This window comes from Polypterus senegalus, chromosome 3, assembly GCF_016835505.1.
Source record: "Polypterus senegalus isolate Bchr_013 chromosome 3, ASM1683550v1, whole genome shotgun sequence".
Taxonomy (NCBI): domain Eukaryota; kingdom Metazoa; phylum Chordata; class Cladistia; order Polypteriformes; family Polypteridae; genus Polypterus; species Polypterus senegalus.
The window spans coordinates 305,900,796-305,918,396 of record NC_053156.1 but is presented as its reverse complement, the minus strand read 5'-3'; the positions used below and the strand labels follow the sequence as shown (position 1 = coordinate 305,918,396).

The window sequence follows — 17,601 nt, the reverse complement described above, 5'->3', positions numbered from 1 at the left end:
AGTAAGGAGACCCGTCTGGGTTCTCTTCACGGGTCCTCCCTCTCACAGTCCAAAGACATGCAGGTCGGGTGCACTGGCCGTCCTAAATTGTCCCTCGTGTGTGCACCTATCTGGAAATGGCACACAAGAGGTGACAGTAAGTGACGATACTGTATATAGCGCCTGACACCCTCCATTTTAACGGAGAGAATCGACCTGCAGCCCAGAGGTGGCCCAGTTTATACTCGAGTGGCATGACGTTTATTGTGACTTCACACTGGCATCGGCCAGTTGGCACGCCTGCTTCAGTTCTTGGGCAAATTTCGCTTTATTGTGTCCAGTGGCTACCTGACTGGTGTCACACGGGGGGATTCTGTCCTTGCTGGGGGTCCCCCCTTTTTCTTTTTTATAATGTCAAATCTCCAGGTAGTCGGAGACCCCCCACCACTTCTGCCAGCACCACAGTAAAGCCACATGGAGCCAAAGGGGGTCTGTTGGCTGCCAGGCTGCGATCCGATGGCACCTGAGGAGTTCTGCTGGGTTGGATTGCCACTCACTGCCATCTCCACATCACTTGAGCCGGAAACTGATGTTGTGCTGAGACCCCATCGGCCTGCTTGTGCTCCGTTTATGACGGTGGGACGTTGTGGCCACTGTTAATGTCACCTGCCATTATCTCCGGTGCCCCGATTGCAGGAATGACGGCTCTTCAGACAGCAAGGAAATTTTGGGGCGTCCCCTTCATTGTTTGAGATGACAAAACCGAATGGCGGTCCTCAGAGTGTGTCTCGTACGCGGGACTACAGCAAAACAAAGAGCAGCGGTGGGCTTGACATGGCTGCTAGCGGAGCTCCATCTGGTGGGCAGCTCTGGCCAGCAATGACGCCTCCTTCTGGGGTGCCCGGCGTCACATGCCCTGACAGGGTGGGGGAAAGAAGGAGATGACGATGTGAGCGGTGGCGCCCCCTCTTGTCCGGGTGGGTTGTTACATACGTCCACTGAGCTGTGCATGTGTGACCCTCTCTTATCTCTGAGTGGCACTAAAATGTGACAGCCGGCTCTGACAAAGTGACCGAAGAACGTGAAGTCCTCCAGCGTTCATGTCAGTTAGCTTAGCCCCTCAAATGCACCTGACGGTTACGCCATGTCTGCGATTTCACACTCGTGGAGACCAAACGTGACCTCCCCGCAGGGCGCTATATACGCAACGTGGCGTTCTCTTCGTCACGAGGCCCACTCTCCAGCTTCAGACCCCCCGGTGTGTCTGACATTTCCTCCTCTTCCTCACATTCTCTGCTCTCGGGGTCTCTCTCTTCTGACTCTGCTGACCCTCTGCCACCCCTGCTACTTTGGTGTCACTTGTCATCGGTGCTCCAGTCCAGACCCTGTATGAAGCCAGCGCTGACCCCTGCTGGACAGCTTTAAACTGCTTGTGTGCCCACTGAGAGAGCACGCCCTGAATTCCCACTTGTTTCACTTTGATCTGCTGCCGCTCATGGGGGTCTTGATCAGAGGTCTTCTAAATGTGCAGATCAGTCGGATTGTCCACTTGTCTCCGGCGTCTGAGCGCATGTCGACGGCCCCCATGTTCATGTCACTTTAATTTACGACGCACGTTGACCTTACTGGCCTTCAGTGACTTGGACCAGGACGACTGGCCAGTAAATACCCCCGGTGGGTTTCAGCGGGCGCTCGCTTGGCGCTCTGTGGGTCTCAGCCTGTTTAGTCAGCGCAGCTCTTCTCTCTCTGAGATTCCCAAACCGCTCGCTTGCTCCTTGGCTGTCCCTGTCACTTCGGGAGGTCACTTCACGCTGGGCGCTCCTCATGTCCTGCGCCATCTCTTTGGTCGTCTTTCACTTTTCCCTCCGTACTTTCCTCCCGTTGCCGTTTCTCTTTCCTACGCTCCTTTTTTAACGGTTGGTGCCACACTCGTTTGTCTTCAGTGTTGTCTTTGTCTTTCTTATTTATCCTCCTCGGAGTTTCCCTTCATTTCATTTGTGAATATGCGCCCTGCTGAGACCCCCCAGTCGTGTCATGCTGTGCCCCCCCAGTCCAATCCTGATTTTTACCGAACATGAAGTCTCGACAGGCCGTCTCTGTGCTATCAACACTCACTGATTTCGTCTCCTGCTCTTGTGCCCGCTATGTGTCAGCTTAGCCCAGTTAATATCTGGGTAACTCAGGCCCCCCATGACTAGCACGTCTGCATTCGGGGGTCTCTCCTCTCACTAAGCTGTGACGACTTGCACCAAATCTAGGCGACTGTCCCACCCTTTGGTTTGCCCGTCTTTCCTAATAATGTGTGCCCCCATTGTGTTTTCATCCATCCATCCATTTTCCAACCCGCTGAATCCAAACACAGGGTCACAGGGGTCTGGTGGAGCCAATCCCAGCCAACACTGGGCACAAGGCAGGAACCAATCCCAGGCAGGGTGCCAACCAATTTTAGAATCGCCAATCCACCTCACCTGCATGTCTTTGGACTGTGGGAGGAAACCCACGCAGACACGGGGCGGACATGCCAACTCCACGCAGGGAGGACCTGGGAAGCGAACCCTTAAGGGTCTCCTAACTGCGAGGCAGCAGCGCTACCCACTGCGCCACCGTGCCACCCCATTGTGTTTTCATGGTTCTCTAATTTTTGTGCAGAGTCTGCTGCCGTTCATTACCTCGAGTCACGGTCACCTCTTGGGCCTTTTCACTGCGTCTCTCGTCTGAAGTTCTGTCCTGTACTCCTCAACTTGCCCACCCGCACACCGAGCAGGACCCTTCAGCTCACAAACGCGCCCCGGTGCCCGACAAGCCTGCTGTGACCGCAGCTGGCACATAAGTATGGCGGTGTGTGAATCGGCTTCCCTTTAAAATCCTTTACACATGGAAACGTCTTCACCCACAGAGAGCCGCCGCTTCCTTCAGGCAGCCGGGCAGACGCAGGTCTCACAAGGGCAGGGGGGCAGACAAGTGAGGGGTGGGCAGACATAGGAGGGGTGGGCAGAAAGTGCTTGAAGGAAGCGAAATCGATGTCAATGAAGCCTGCAGATGAGTGAAACTCGGAGGATCGACCCTGAGATGTGCGCGGGCACAAAAAGAGCTTCACGGGCTCAGACGCCCTGTTGGCACACATGTGCCAAGAGAGATGCCCCTGAAAGGCGGGCATTGCTAATTGTAATGTTCCAATGGCTTTGTCTTCAGCTCTGAGCTCTCCCTTTATGTTCTTTTCTATTCTTTTCTATTCTGCTGCACGTCAGCTCAGTTGTCTCTTTACCTTTGCAGCTCGTTTCTTGTCTTTTTGTGTCTGCTGTGGTTACCAGGAATGGGATGTGCACGACTGCAATTCTGAAAGAACACACGGGACCCCCGTTGGACACACTTGTGCCCCTCAATCCCACCCATCTGATCCCCTTTGCCTTTCCTGGACGGGCGCGTTTGCTTTGCTTTTTTTTTTGAGGCCCTGTTTTCAGATCCAAGTCGTTTTGGGTTTTGTGGTCTGGCCTGAAAGACGCAGGGTGGGCTTCGCAAGTCAAAGTAACTCAACAAACAGGCTTGTGGCCTACACGGGCCAAAAGGAACCAAAGCCTGTAGTGTAGAAGCCCCTGGCCCACCGAGACAAAATATTCTATTCTATTCGACTATGTTATATTATATTATCCAACCTGCTATATCCTAACTACAGAGCCAATCCCAGCCAACACAGGGCACAGGGCAGGACACAAACCACGGGCAGGGCGCCAGCCCACTGCAGCATATTCTATTCTATTATATTATGAATATGAGAATCAAAAAGGCAAAACTGCAGAAAGCCTCCCCTTACCTGTGGCCCACAATGACACTCAATGGACGCCGTCATGTTCTGCCAATCACTCACTTGATTACAATAATAAGGGTGGCACTGCCAGTTATCGACTGATTTACAAAGAATAACTTTGAACAATTCAAACACTTGTCGTTCTTCATTTACCGCTTTCTAGAACTGAGTAACACAAACGAGGAGGACCACCACGATGGCCAGGGTCTCACCCACGACATCCTGTCCCCAAGTGTCACCTGCAGGCTTCAGCCTAAGTGGCTCCCAATCAGGCAAACCGGCTTTTTTAGGTTCAGAAGGCCTCAGATCTCCCCAGAGACGTAACCCGAGATGTGAGAGAAGCTCTTTATAATTGAAATATTTATTTCAAAAGAGAGAGAAAGAATTGAATTGGCATAAACTGTCCCAGCATGCATGCCAGAGGGCCACCTCCCAGGCTCACCTGAAATAAGTAATACCACCCCGGGATGAGAGGGGGCGCTGTCTCCTTCTTCCTCAAGGCGCCCCTCAAGGGCAGCGACCCATCAGAAGCCCCACCCCATACAATAGCAGAGCGGGCACAGAGGGTGGTGCCAGATGTTGATGTGGACGTGGCTTCCGTGCTGATTCAAGCCTCAAACCAGTTTGTCACTCATCTCCCTCTGATGGGGGTCCTCAGGGTGGTCCGTCGGTCTCTAGTATGGAGCTCTCAGATCATAAACCCCGTCATATTGGGAGTCACTGTGACCTTCAAACCCGATAGCCCACATGCTTAGTTAGGTTTGAAATGTGTCATTTGTCACCTTCTGGCAGGGACTCTTAGAGGGCGAGGACCACCGGTAAAGAATCAGAAATATCCCACTAGTGATCAGCGACCTCGACTTAACATGAAACGACACTCCTTGTGCCTCAATTACTGAGATTTTGTGACCCTAAAAACAGAGGGGGACCCCAAATCACCTGCCATCTTGTACAAGCAGACAGCATAGCGAATCAAACAGTAAATCGTATGTGGGGGTCTTCACTGACCACCCCTGGCCGAGCTTGTGTTAGTTGTGACTCAGGATGTCACGTTTGCTTTCCAGGGCCACCGTCAATTGTTCTCCATTGTCTCCCCAGTGTCTCCAGAGGCGCTCGGATTCCTGTCTGCAGTTGGGGTCTTCGTGGTCCTGATGGTGGTCCTCCTTCTATACCTCAACAACAAGCTGTGTTTTGGAAACATCGGCGAGCTGTCCCGCCTCGACGACTACCGAAAGAGCAAGGATGTGCCAGGTAAGAACCCCCCGAAGGAGACCCTCACTTTAAGTAGGAAAGGCGCTATATAAATGAAATGTATTACTATTACTGTTATTAAGAAAGTGCTGACTTCATTTGAGCGGAGCTCAGTTTGACCGATGCCACGCTGGTCTGGTACATTCAAACCTGCCCAACACTTTCACTCCTGTTAAGGGTCAAATGCCAGCGAGTGACGCTCTGCCAACATGTCGATCCTGCACTCTTCATTGACCCCTCTCAATTATTAACACCCAAGTCTCAATGGCAGCGCTTTACTCCCAATGCACCTTTGAATGCCAGCTAGTGCAGCTCCATTTGCAATGCCAGGCCTACAGGGGGCTTATGCCAGGCAGTGCTCATTTACACTTGTATCATCATCATCATCGTCATCATCGTCACCATCCTGGCTGATTTTTACTCTTCGTCAGGGTGGGTGGACACCCCAGGGTGGTGGCCTTGGCCTGTGTGAGGTGAAAGCTGACATGTCACACAAGAGAAGGAAGAGAAACCTAAAGAATGGAGTGTGGCCTGGCAGCATCATCGGGTTTAAGTGGTGCCCTAGAGCACAGCAGGAACGAACTTGGCCCACCTGCTCAGTGCCACCTGGGTGATAACTCACCCGTGGCAGCACAGGCATGTCAGGACAATTTGGGGGAACCATTGATCAATGGTGCCACCAGAACATGACCTCAGAATCTGCCCAAGAAGCTGAGAGTCGGGAGGGCACTGGGCCAGGTGGGCACTGGCTGGGCTACTGGAGGTTAAGGTGAGGTGGACACTTGTGGATGTTTATTGTGCAGCCCAGTGCCCCAAACTCTCGTCTGACGGGCAGGTGGGTGCACACATGTCCCTTTGCTTAGAAGTTTCTGGGCTGTCATTTCCTTCTGTGTTTGTGCCAGGCTGGAGAGTGGCAGTTAATGAGCACAGAGGAGCACCGCCTTTGAAGTTCCAAGGGATCCCGTGGGCCTGGTAATGGAGAATGCCGTTGGGGACATGGCATCCTCCTCAACTGATGCTGGACAAGTGAGAGCAAAACTTCATGGGGCAACTCGACTGACTGCAAATGGCAGCTGGGCAGGGGGGGCAGAACTCATGCCAGGGGTGGGGGGACCAGCTGGAGCGGCTGGAATGAGGGGGTCTGTGCGGCTAACCAGGACCCCGCGCCCAACTTCGCTCTCGCTCTTTTCATTCACTCTTTTGTGCTCTTAAATATTTTTTGGTTTCATTTCTGTTTCTATTGTATACTGTGTTGTGAAAAAGTATTTGCCCCCTCTGACGACCTCCACCTATGATATTCTGCACAATGGCAGAGAAATGGAACAAAGTGGACACACAAATTAAGAAAGTCAAACTTATTCAACACCCCATCACCCAAGTGCCCTCAGAGTGTAATGCCAGTCTGCCACCTCACCATGTTAGCCTGCTCTTCTTTGCTTTAATTCAACCCCATTGGTGGGTTGGTGGGCATCTCCTGCTCGTTTATGGTCCTCTCTATTGAGGTCAAGTCGGCACATTCCAGAACTTCTGAGCCATTCAGTCGTAGACGTTTGTGTTTTATTGTGCCACCCGACCCAAAGACGCTCCAACTTCAGGTTTGGACAGACGAGGGGACGGGAATGTTCAGGTGAGGTGCACAATCCCTGGTTCCTTCAATAAGGACAAGACTTCCAAAGCATCTCCCCACCATCAGCCCACACCGCCATGAGGTCCTCCCTGCCCGACGCCATCCTCAGAATTCCATGTATGACTCGTCTGTCTTTATTCCAAAAGCCTGAGGGTCTCTCGCTGTTTCTTTGTGCTGATGTCCTTCTTGGACGGCTGGCCCCTCATTTCATCATGGAGTCCTGAACCCTGACTGACCTTAGCTAAGGCCTTGAGTCCTTTCAATGACCTCCCACGGGAGTCGTTGCTGTGCCCTTTGGGCTCCGAATGTCAAACGTTTAGAGATGAAGCCTCTCAGGGTGCCACCTCAGACGTGTCTTCCTGTCCTGGTTAGTAAATGTCACCATAGATGAATAGACAAGGAGCCACCAAGAAGTTCAAAAACTGTTGAAAGCAGAGTCCACAACAGAACTAAAGATGGCGGCTTTAAGGGCAAGCAGAGGAAGTGACATCAGTGGGTCAGGCGAATTTCCCATAAGTGGGCACCCCCTGGCACGTGTGTGACAATGTCTGCCACTTTACTTCTGATCTCTTCTTGCATTTCCTTGATGGAGGCCTCATGTTCCCGTGGTGGTGATGTCACTGTCACGGTGAGGGGCAGCGTTTTTAGATTAACAAGCCTGGCTGTGCTCAGTTCACTTTGGTCAGCTGTTTTGAGGGATGCACTTCCTTTTTGCTGGTGTTGGACACATTTGTGGTGCAACTTGACGAGGTAGCGATTTAGAACTTGTGTTTGGTGTTTCTTCTGATTCCCTTCCATTAATATGACTTTTCTTTCTGAAGATCTCAAGTAGTAAAGATGAAAACCTGGAAATGTGCTGGAATTTTACTAAAATCGGCACAATGCAATAAAGTCAATTTGAGCAGAGAAACCGGCCTCACTATGAGGGAGCTATGATGGCGTGGTGGTCTTTGAGGTGTCCCCAGGGGCCGATTATTGTGGCCAAAGAATGAAACCTGAGCTGTGAGGCAGCAAAGCTAACCACTGTGATCGCAGCCTGCGTCCCGAGGTCCCATCACAACTCGGGGGGCTGTCACTGTCACTACCTGTTCTGCGCTACATGGTGAGAAGCACAGCGGGCCCAATCCAGCAGTGAAGACACAATGTACTGGCCAGTGAATCCGTGCAGAAGAACCGAGTATCACCATAGAATTGTCATCACGGTCTGCTGACGCACCACTCAGCCGAAATACCGCGAGCTGGGGTATCGATCGGGTTGTGACATCATGCACACGTGTATACGCCGTAAATTATTCACGCAAGCAGGCAGCAGATTGGGTAGAACCATAAAGCAGGAGGTGGAGTATTCTTACAATACGCATGTGCACTTCAAATCAAGCAGGAAGTGACATCCCCATCCAACATGGCTGCTACAGTTCAATGATATATCATAAAGCATCATGGGTTTCTGGGGAAACAAAAAGTGTGCCTAAACCATCTGCGTGGTGATGAAGAAGGCCACAGACAACAAATGCCACTAATCACCTCTGGTCTGAAGCCATTCATTGTGAGTAACAGAAAAAGCAGAGGCTAGCAGGAAGGGGGCACTTACTTTTTCACAGCCCTGGAATTCTTTTGCTAGTATTGTCAGGTTCACTAGTCACGTGTATCTCATGTTAGCTCTGTATGGTGTGACCCCGTTTTCTACGTAAGACCACCGCCGAGCCATCGGTCACTTCTTCTGGCTGTGCTCGTCAGCTCTTTTTGGCTCCCTGTGCTTTCCGGTGCTCTCTTTAAAAATTCTTTTACTTCCTTAGCTTACTGGATTGTGAATTTCTCTCGTTACCTTTTAGGTCGCCTCACGTAGACAAACCTTTGGAAACTTTTCTTCTTATTTTGTGCTCTGGAGGTGAAGTGCAGTCAAAGTGCGGTCGTCAAAGACGTCGTCAGGAGTCGCTGGCGAGAGGTCACTGACCGTCCTCATAAAGCAGGGCCCACCCTGGCGGTCCATTTCTAGCATCTCCATAGCAACAGCACCGGCAAAAGCATCGCGGCATCCGTGAGAATGAAGAACCCTAATTGGGATATCATGTGACCGACGTACAGCGTCAAGTACTGAAGTGCGTGATTAGCTGCATTTCATGTGTCCTGGCAAGTTACTGATAAACGGACCCTCGGACCCCCAGCCCTAACCGTTGTACTAAAGGAGCAGCGGGACTCGGTCACAGATTGAGGGGCTTTCATTAAGAGGTCTTCCTAAAAGTGCCGAGGGAGTTCATTCAATATAATCAATAAATCAATAAATCACATTTATCAGGAAAAACCAATGCTAGCTCAGATGCGTCCCACCCAATCTGATCGGAAGTCGGACCGCGTGTGTGGATTGTTACGTCTGACAGGACCCTTTAGTTTCTGACTCGTAAGTAAATGTTCTCTTTTCAGTGGACTCTCAATGACCTGCAAATAAACACATTGGATTTTGTATTTTTGAGGGTCCCTGTCAGTCACGGACCCTTGGAATCGTCCTGACTCCAATATGGGACCCATGGTGGGTGACACCACTCCAGAGATGACGATCAGTTATATGTGACACCACAGCCCACCATGTCCTCCTGTCAGCCCACTTAGTCCTACGCAGGGTCACACTGGGGGGATACGCACAACACGAGATGTGACTTACTGAAGGGGACTCTGAGATGCACATCAGGGGATCGCCCTGCATGGGTTACAGTCCTTGATGTCACCAGGGTTGCCGTTTAATGCAGTGCGGTAATTCTCTCTATTCATGGCACGTGCCCACTTGATTGTTTCATCAATATGGGAAAGGCGCTATATAAATAAAATGCATCATCCATCCATCCATTGTCCAACCCGCTACATCCTCACTAAAGGGTCACGGGGGTCCGCTGGAGCCAATCCCAGCCAACACAGGGCGCAACCCCAGGCAGGGCACCAGCCCACCACAGGGCAAGCACACACACACACACACACCAAGCACACATTAGGGACAATTAAGGATCACCAATGCCCCTCACCTGCATGCCTTTGGACTGTCGGAGGAAACCCAAGCAGACACGGGGAGAACAAGCAAACTCCACACAGGGAGGACCTGGAAAGTGAACCAGCAGCGCTACCCACCACGCCACCGTGCCGCCCTTAAAGTGCAATATTAGTATTATTAAGGGGGTGTGTTGCTAACCCCCTTGGTCTCCCTTCAGCCCACACCTTTCATAGACAGTCATATGGGTATCACCTGTGGTGGTCCGCACCCCCCTAGAGCCACTGAGACACTTGATAAGTACAGAACTCCTGCAGCTCATACAGCATTGTGTTAAACTGGCGCCTCTCCCTGCCTGCCACCCTGACTGTCTGGGGGTCTCTGTGCCGATGCTTTTACAGTGGAATGTTGGGTTTCTTTTGTTTTCATTTTTTTTTTAATTTCTAAACTTGAAGAGACTGAAAATGGACCTTAGGCCAGCAATTAGGACCCTCACGTGTCTGGAGGATGACTCACAAACTATGATACACGTGGTGACATTTCTGTTTGGTTTTCCAATTGGAGCACCGACTGGTCACGTGACTTACTCAGGGTCAGACTGTGGTGTCAGGAGTGGGATTTGAACCCACAGCCGCAGGGTTTGAGCTCCACAGCCTTCACTGCTGTGCCACACGGCCTGCCTATGATAAGCGGGGGGACAGACAGACAGACAGATGTGACAAAGCCAGTATGGCGCTTTGTCAGGTCAAGTAGGACTAATTGAGTTTAAAACAAAAACCCGCAGCCCCAGTGAGTCCCCCGGGACTGAACTCGGGGGTCTGAATGGCATAAAAGATTTTGAAGTCCTCCGCCGCACCCCCACACACTTCACCTTCAGGGTCGACAGCCACAAACGGGGTGACTGTCACTCATGGGGACGGCTCAGGGGACAATCCTCTGCTCGACGATGTCATGGCTTTTTGAGTGGCGAGGGGTTCTTTCTTTCTTTCTTTCTTTCTTTCTTTCTTTCTTTCTTTCAAGCACAGCAAGGCCCACCACAGAATGTCATCGCGGGGCGGATCAATAGCCAGACTGAGAAATAACGCGCTGCCGCCATCGATCGAGGCAATTAATAAAGTGGCTGCTGGCAGCAGGCGATTTCCGGATCGCGGTGTGCGGCCCCCCAGGGACGCGGATTACAGCACAGGCCCCCCCTCTACAGCCTCCCTGTTGAACCCGGGGAGGCAAGCGAACAGTAAGCACAGTGGGGGCAGCTCTCTGACAAACAACACACTGAAATGTGAAGGAACTGAGCGCCAATATGGGGGGATTGGGCTGCTTGATAAAGACCCCCTTCATTCGGAGTTCTCTGCCTATGATGCTGGGTCTGTGGGCTTTGAAGAGGACACTAAAATGTGCACAAAACAGAAATCTCTGATGTCTACTAAGAGACCTTGCAGGGTCCGGCCAGGTGAAGCCCACCTGAGCTGAGCCTGTGCGTCTGTAAGCATTGGGGGTCCCAAATCTGTCATCACCTCTTCATGGCTGCTCATGTGGCCTGTTAGCCATCTCAGTAGATTAAGGGTCCTGGTGAAACATTCATTTGGGGACATCACTCTGAAGGAGCAGGTGGGCACCTTTATTGTAAAGTGGGCATGTTTCATCGATACACTTCACGATTTTTTTTGTTGTGATGCACCATCTGTTAGAAAGGCTAATGCAACACACATTTTTACTACCTGCATAACAAAAGCCTTTCCAACAGATGGTACACTGCATATGCTGAGGTCTACTCTGATTACGTAGATTTCAAACCATCTTAGCCGGGTGGCACAGTTAATGCCCATCATATGGCGTGGCATCTGTTCAGCTTTTCTCACCTGACGACTGGAGCACCGGCTGCAGCCACTCAAAGTCTCCATGAAATTTGCTTCTAAGCCTCTGCCCACCACACTACCTGGCCAGTGCTGGGTGCCCCCCGGTGGCAGCAGATTTTTGTGCCCTCCATGAGTTGTTTAACTAGCTGGGCTTTATGTTGAAATTCTTGTTATCAGTGAAAGACGTTTGTTTGAAACACACGAGGAGTTGTCTTGAGATCCATTTGTGCGTCGAGGCCCATCTGACTTCTCTCCCGACAGGAGGTGCCAGCTGGGAGTGACTCGGCGGTTGGTCTGCCTGTTCAGATTTGTGAAATTCATGGACTCGGCCCACCATGTGGCCCCCCTCGGACCGTCTGCCATGTCTTCGTGAAGCCGCGCCGGCTGCTCTCTAACCCTCCTGCTTCTCCATCTTGTCCTTCACCGTTTCTTCCTCGTCTTAGATGGCAGTCGTAATCGACGTTGTGGAAGTTTCCAGACAGACGCAGGACACTCAAGTCCAGAAACACACGCGTTGATTTTCTTCTTTGCACACACAATACACGCAGTGCACAGACCCCCACAGACCCCCACAGACCCCGCAGTGCTCAGCCCTTTCCCTTTCTTCCTCTCTTTTACTGCCACCTCCACTCCTCTTCCTCCCGACTCCCTCTTATGTTGTCCCTGGATGCGCTCCTTGACGATCTTCCTGGTGTGCCCCCCTTACAGGGCTGAACTTCCCACCAGGGCGGCTGCCCTCTCGTGTCCCGGGACGTGTCGGCCGTCATTCTGTACGTTTTATGTTGAATTGTTGTCATTATTGTCATACTGTGATGTCACTTCAGTAGCCATGTGCCCTTTCTTCAGGGGTGCTTTATGGGTGGAGCCACCGTGACATCACTGCTCCTGATCCCGCCCCCAATGTCGTGCACTCTGTCAGTTTTGTGTTTCTCTTGTTGGGATTTTATACTTTATGTCGGTTTTCTGCACTGCTGTTTGAGTCTCCTTTACTTTGGTATTCCTTTTCAGGTTTAAATTAATATTCGTTCATTTTAGAAAGACTCCGAAGTGCCTTACGGTCACCGATTGGAGCCTTGCAGCCTTTTTCTCCCTTTTATGAGGCACATCATATTTATTATTTGTTGGAATTTCATTCCACTTTTGGGCCTAGTCGGGCAGAATGAAGCAGGCTGTTGTAGTTGGGTGTAAGCCGGACTGGGTGAGCCTCGTTTGGGCTGAGCACTGGAGGCCCTGGCCTGCTCTCCTCCGGGTCTTTGGTGGTCTCAGCTCATTCATGCAGCCACTTCCCAAGGTGGTCAGGAAGGTGGGTTGGCGATGCTTTGCTTTCCATGACCACCCTAATCCTCCGATTCCTCTACTCCAAAGTGTTATATAGTGCCTTTCTCACACATCAGCCAGCTGGGGCTTTGGCTGCAATGGGACCCCCTGCCCATTTCAACGTTGTCTGCCGCATTCCGTTAAATGCCCGCCGTAAACTGGGCACATGTGTGGCTGTGGCTCAGGCCTGCCATGAAACGATGAACTCCAACATAAAACTGTAAAGTTAGGAAGATGGGAGGCTGGCAAAGCACAGAAGTCGCCAGCCATCGAGTGGCTCTCCTGGCCTTCAGCTGTTTATAATATTTGATAAACTGACGTGGCTCCCGTCTTTATCCATTTGGGATTCACTTCTTTAGTTGTGTGCTTCCCAATCGGGGCAGCGGCAGGTGATGTGACTCGCTCAGGGTCACACAGTGGTGTCAGCAGTGGGATTTGAACCCACAACCTCAGCCCTTTAGTATTATATTCAATTATCTATATATTAGATCATGTTTTTATTATATTATATTATCCACCTTAATAAAAGAATAAGTATCCGTGTGTCTGTGTTCCTGTGTGTCCATCTGGTTGCTAGATCTCTGTCATTGTAACAGATGGTGTGTCACAAAAAATACAGAAGTAAAATACATTGCATTTTACATTCCAACAGATGGCGCATAAGAAACATTAATGCTGGTTTGATAAATCCCATACCAAATGGCATATAATAGAGACATTTGCATTGAATGTGTCCTTCCAACATGTGGCACGTCACAAGGATTTAAATGTTGAATTGACAAATGTCAGGAATTTTATTATAACATGCATTAAAAAAACACTCTAACAAATGGTGCACTGCAACCGTTAATGCTAAGGTCTACGTTAATTATTTAGATTTCAACCCAACTGAGCACAGCTTGCATTATATTATTATATTATCTCTACTAATAAAAGGCAGAGCCCTCACTGACTGACCGACTGACCAGACTGACCGACTGACTGACTGACTGACTGACTGACCAACTGACCGACTGACTGACTGACTGACCAGACTGACCAACTGACCAGACTGACCGACTGGACTGACTGACTGACTGACTGACCGACTGACTGACTGACTGACTGACCGACTGACTGACTGACCAACTGGACTGACTGACCAGACTGACCAGACTGACCAACTGACCAGTTTCACTGACTGACTGACCAACTGACCAGACTGACCAACCGACTGACCGACTGACTGACTGACTGACTGACTGACTGACTGACTGACCGGTCACTAATTCTCCAACTTCTCGTGTAGGTAGAAGGCTGACATTTGACAGCTCATTCCTTACAGCTTCCTTACTAAAGTTAAGCAGGTTTCATTTTGAAATTCAACGCGTGGTGGTCATAACTGAATCCTACTTACGTACACATATACTGCCAAAGCCTGCAGCTCGGTCGCCGTGTGAGGCGGAGTTACGTCCCTCATCGCCACGCCTCCCACGTAACTAAGTGCCTGCCCATATAAGGCTGTTCCTCAGTGGCAATCCAATAGAAACTCTGCTGCTAAATATTCAGATGAAGATGAGATGGTCAGGGTGGTGTTTGGCACAAACTCGGCGAAACTGTGAGAGAAACTTTTAAGTGCCGGGTCTTAGCTAACATCAAATAACGCCGTGGACATCGCGAGATCGCATGAGATAGCACAGGCACGGCTCAGAAGCTTCGATGCATGTACTCCGAACGGCCCACGTGAACTGACTGTGAATGCAGACAACAAGCAACACCTCCAAAGAGCGCTGAGACTTTTGATATCATGAACGTGTCTGCAAAAACTGTGGTCTCCTGCCCAGCAAAAGTCGAGCAGCCAGCGCGCGTGCATAGCTGTGCCGGCCTTTGAGACGCTGACTGCGCTTCTGCCTTAAGTCAAAGTGAACACTTTTAATTTTTTTCATCCTCCCCCTGCGCTGTAGCCCAGACAAGTGCAAACACGGGACCCCTTTTCTACACCGCGGCAAAATAATATTAAGGCGATTCACACTTCCTTTTGCACGTATACGATTATGAGGTCCTCACCTCGGATTATGAAGACACGCACACGAGTGCAGGACTGACAGTGCCATCACAGCTGATTAATGGTGGGGACGTCTCACCAGTCTACACAAGACCCACCGCGACTGTCCCCAAAAGGCGATCATAACGTCAGCGAACACATCTCTCTATACTATATAAAAGAAAAAGTCAACTTTCCTTTCTTTACACCTTTTTTCCTTTTATCCCAAACCAAAGCCTTTCTCTCTTAACACTGCAGAGGACACAAAACTAATTTTCTTTAAATGGCGGTAAGGCACATTACCAGAGGCACAAATTTGAACGTTCACATAGAAAATGTAATTTCTATACCACAGCCGTCGTGTAGCGCCTTTCAAAAGGGATCAACTACCGAGAGATGATCCATATATATTTTAGCTGCTGTTAGTTACTTACCTGTTGTGTGACACCGTCTTTAAAATGGAGTTTACCCGCAATCACTCCAGTAGTGCTCAATGTACCCTAACTTCTTAAAACGGTAATGTTTTACTGTTTAATAACTTATAGACTACATTTTATTATTTCTCCCTTGCACTCAGTGACCAAAGCTATACACACACATATAGACACACATACAGACATATATATATTTAATTTGTGTGTCTGTGTGTATAGATATGAAGATATGGATGTGTGTAAATATATTTTAGATACTTGGCTGACCCGACGTTTAAGTTGACCACTTCTTAAGGGGATTCAATATGAAGATCTTTAATTTGTAAATATTTGATACAAACTCATTCATTTGGTTACATTACATTTTTATTACTTTAATACTCGTAGTTTCTGTTATTTTTGTGATGAAATTGAAACTTTTTTTCTATATTGAGGTCGCCCTTTTGAACCCCCCTGATATTTACTACACGGTGAGACATTTGTACTCCATCAACATGAATTAATTATTTCCAGAGACACCATTTTGTCTTTTTTTCCAGCGCATCGCACATAAAAGAAAGAGAACGATGGGAGCACCAGAACTCTTCTCACATCACGTCGCTTCGTACCTCAGGCTGTAAGCAGTAAGTGTGTGATGAGCTCAATACCGCTACGCTCTCCACTCACGGGACGGACGGACAATCTCGACCGCTTTGATATAAAAGTGTTCTGTGTATGTCGACTCAAACCCATTATGACAGCAGCAGTCCAAGCTGTGAGAAAACACTAGAAAGGGGGCGTGTCAGACGTCGTGGCACATTTTCTGATGCAGCGAGACGGAAACAACTTCGTGACTCTGCCGCCAAATACGCAAAACGATGACATCAACAATCAGGTTACGTTATTTTTAAAATGTTTCCTTTTCTTTTTCATAACTTCTTTAACACACGACTTCTCCACTGCAAAGCGCGGGTAGTTTGCTAGTATTATATTATATTATCTTATATCATATTATATATTATTATATTATATTATATTATATTATCTTATATCATCCATCTATCCATTATCCAACCCACTATATCCTAACTACAGGGTCTCGGGGGTCTGCTGGAGCCAATCCCAGCCAACACAGGGCGCAAGGCAGGAAACAAACCCCGGGCAGAGTGCCAGCCCACCACAGGGCACACACACACACGAGTGCCAATTGAGGATCACCAATCCACCTAACCTGCCTGTCTTTGGACTGTGGGAGGAAACCCACGCTGCCACGGGGACATATGATATGATATGATGTGATGTTATATTATATTATATTATGTTATATGATGTTATCTTTATTGGTAATCAACCCTAACCGTGCAGAATAGTAAACCTTAGAGTGAAGCGTTTAAAGCCTTTCATTTATTCACATGCCGTGCCTTTCATTAATTGCTGGTCCTCAGTGCCGTGTCTCGCTTGTTAAAAATCCTAAAAGGTGACGCGTGACGCCAGCCCAGCGATGACAGTAAAGGACAGCTTGACGTCTTCTCTCTTCTTGTCACAAATCCCCTCGGCCACCGCACACCGTTATCTCCTGGAGCCGCCGTTTCTCTTCTGACCTTCGTCCTCCTGACGCGTGTGACAATCAATCAGCTCCTACTGAGCTGTGTGAAGTCCCTCGCTCTCTGGCGGTCCCACGGAGGGTTGGCTGATGGGCTCTTCCACCCCCCCATGCCAGATTACTTATCACAGCAGCTGACAGTCCTGTCACTCTGTGAAAATGGAGACCACCGATACGCCTGCCGGCTCTCCGCAGCCACAACACACTCCAGGAGCTGTGACGGTCCCTTTGTGAAGAAGGTTACCTGACAGTCTGAGACACGTGGGCAGCGCCATCTTCTGGGTGCTCTGCCAGTCCCTTCACCTCATTTAGAACTGTGACACTCAGAGCGTCTTGTCCCGATGAGCGGTGAGGTGACAGGAGTCAAAGTGGACAGAATGGAGAGACCCAAACTGTACGAGGAGTCCCCTCGTCCTCATCCTGGAAGCGACTCCCAAACGAGAGAAAGCAGGAAGCAGCTTAGGGCAGCACGTCAGCAGAAGGGTGGCCAGATACCCATCACGGTGGGACCCCCACCCAGTGTCTCCCAGCCGGAACCCTATCAGGTATGATGTGACATCCAGGAATTCCATGGCAGTGTATGTCACCCCACAAAGCTCTTTCTGTCTGGGCTGAGGAACACATCCCTGGCCCCCTTAGACTGCCCACCCCTGAATGTATGGCACGGGTGCCACTCTGGGTCAGCGGGCTGAGAGAGCATCAAGTGAGAGCCGCAGGTCACCAACCGCACGTCCCCATAACTGACAATAC

The 17,601-nt window shown here is 49.9% G+C and overlaps 1 protein-coding gene across 5 annotated transcripts in view; it reads left to right on the top strand.

Moving 5' to 3' along the window:
- The window catches only part of LOC120526401 (synaptotagmin-14-like), an 86,927-nt gene that overhangs the window by 29,759 nt on the left and 39,567 nt on the right, over positions 1-17,601 (top strand). For all 5 annotated transcript variants that reach the window (XM_039749555.1, XM_039749557.1, XM_039749556.1 and 2 more), the window contains one exon: positions 4,883-5,035. In XM_039749555.1, the coding sequence (XP_039605489.1) occupies positions 4,883-5,035 (153 nt within the window). The remainder of the gene's footprint in view (positions 1-4,882; positions 5,036-17,601) is intronic.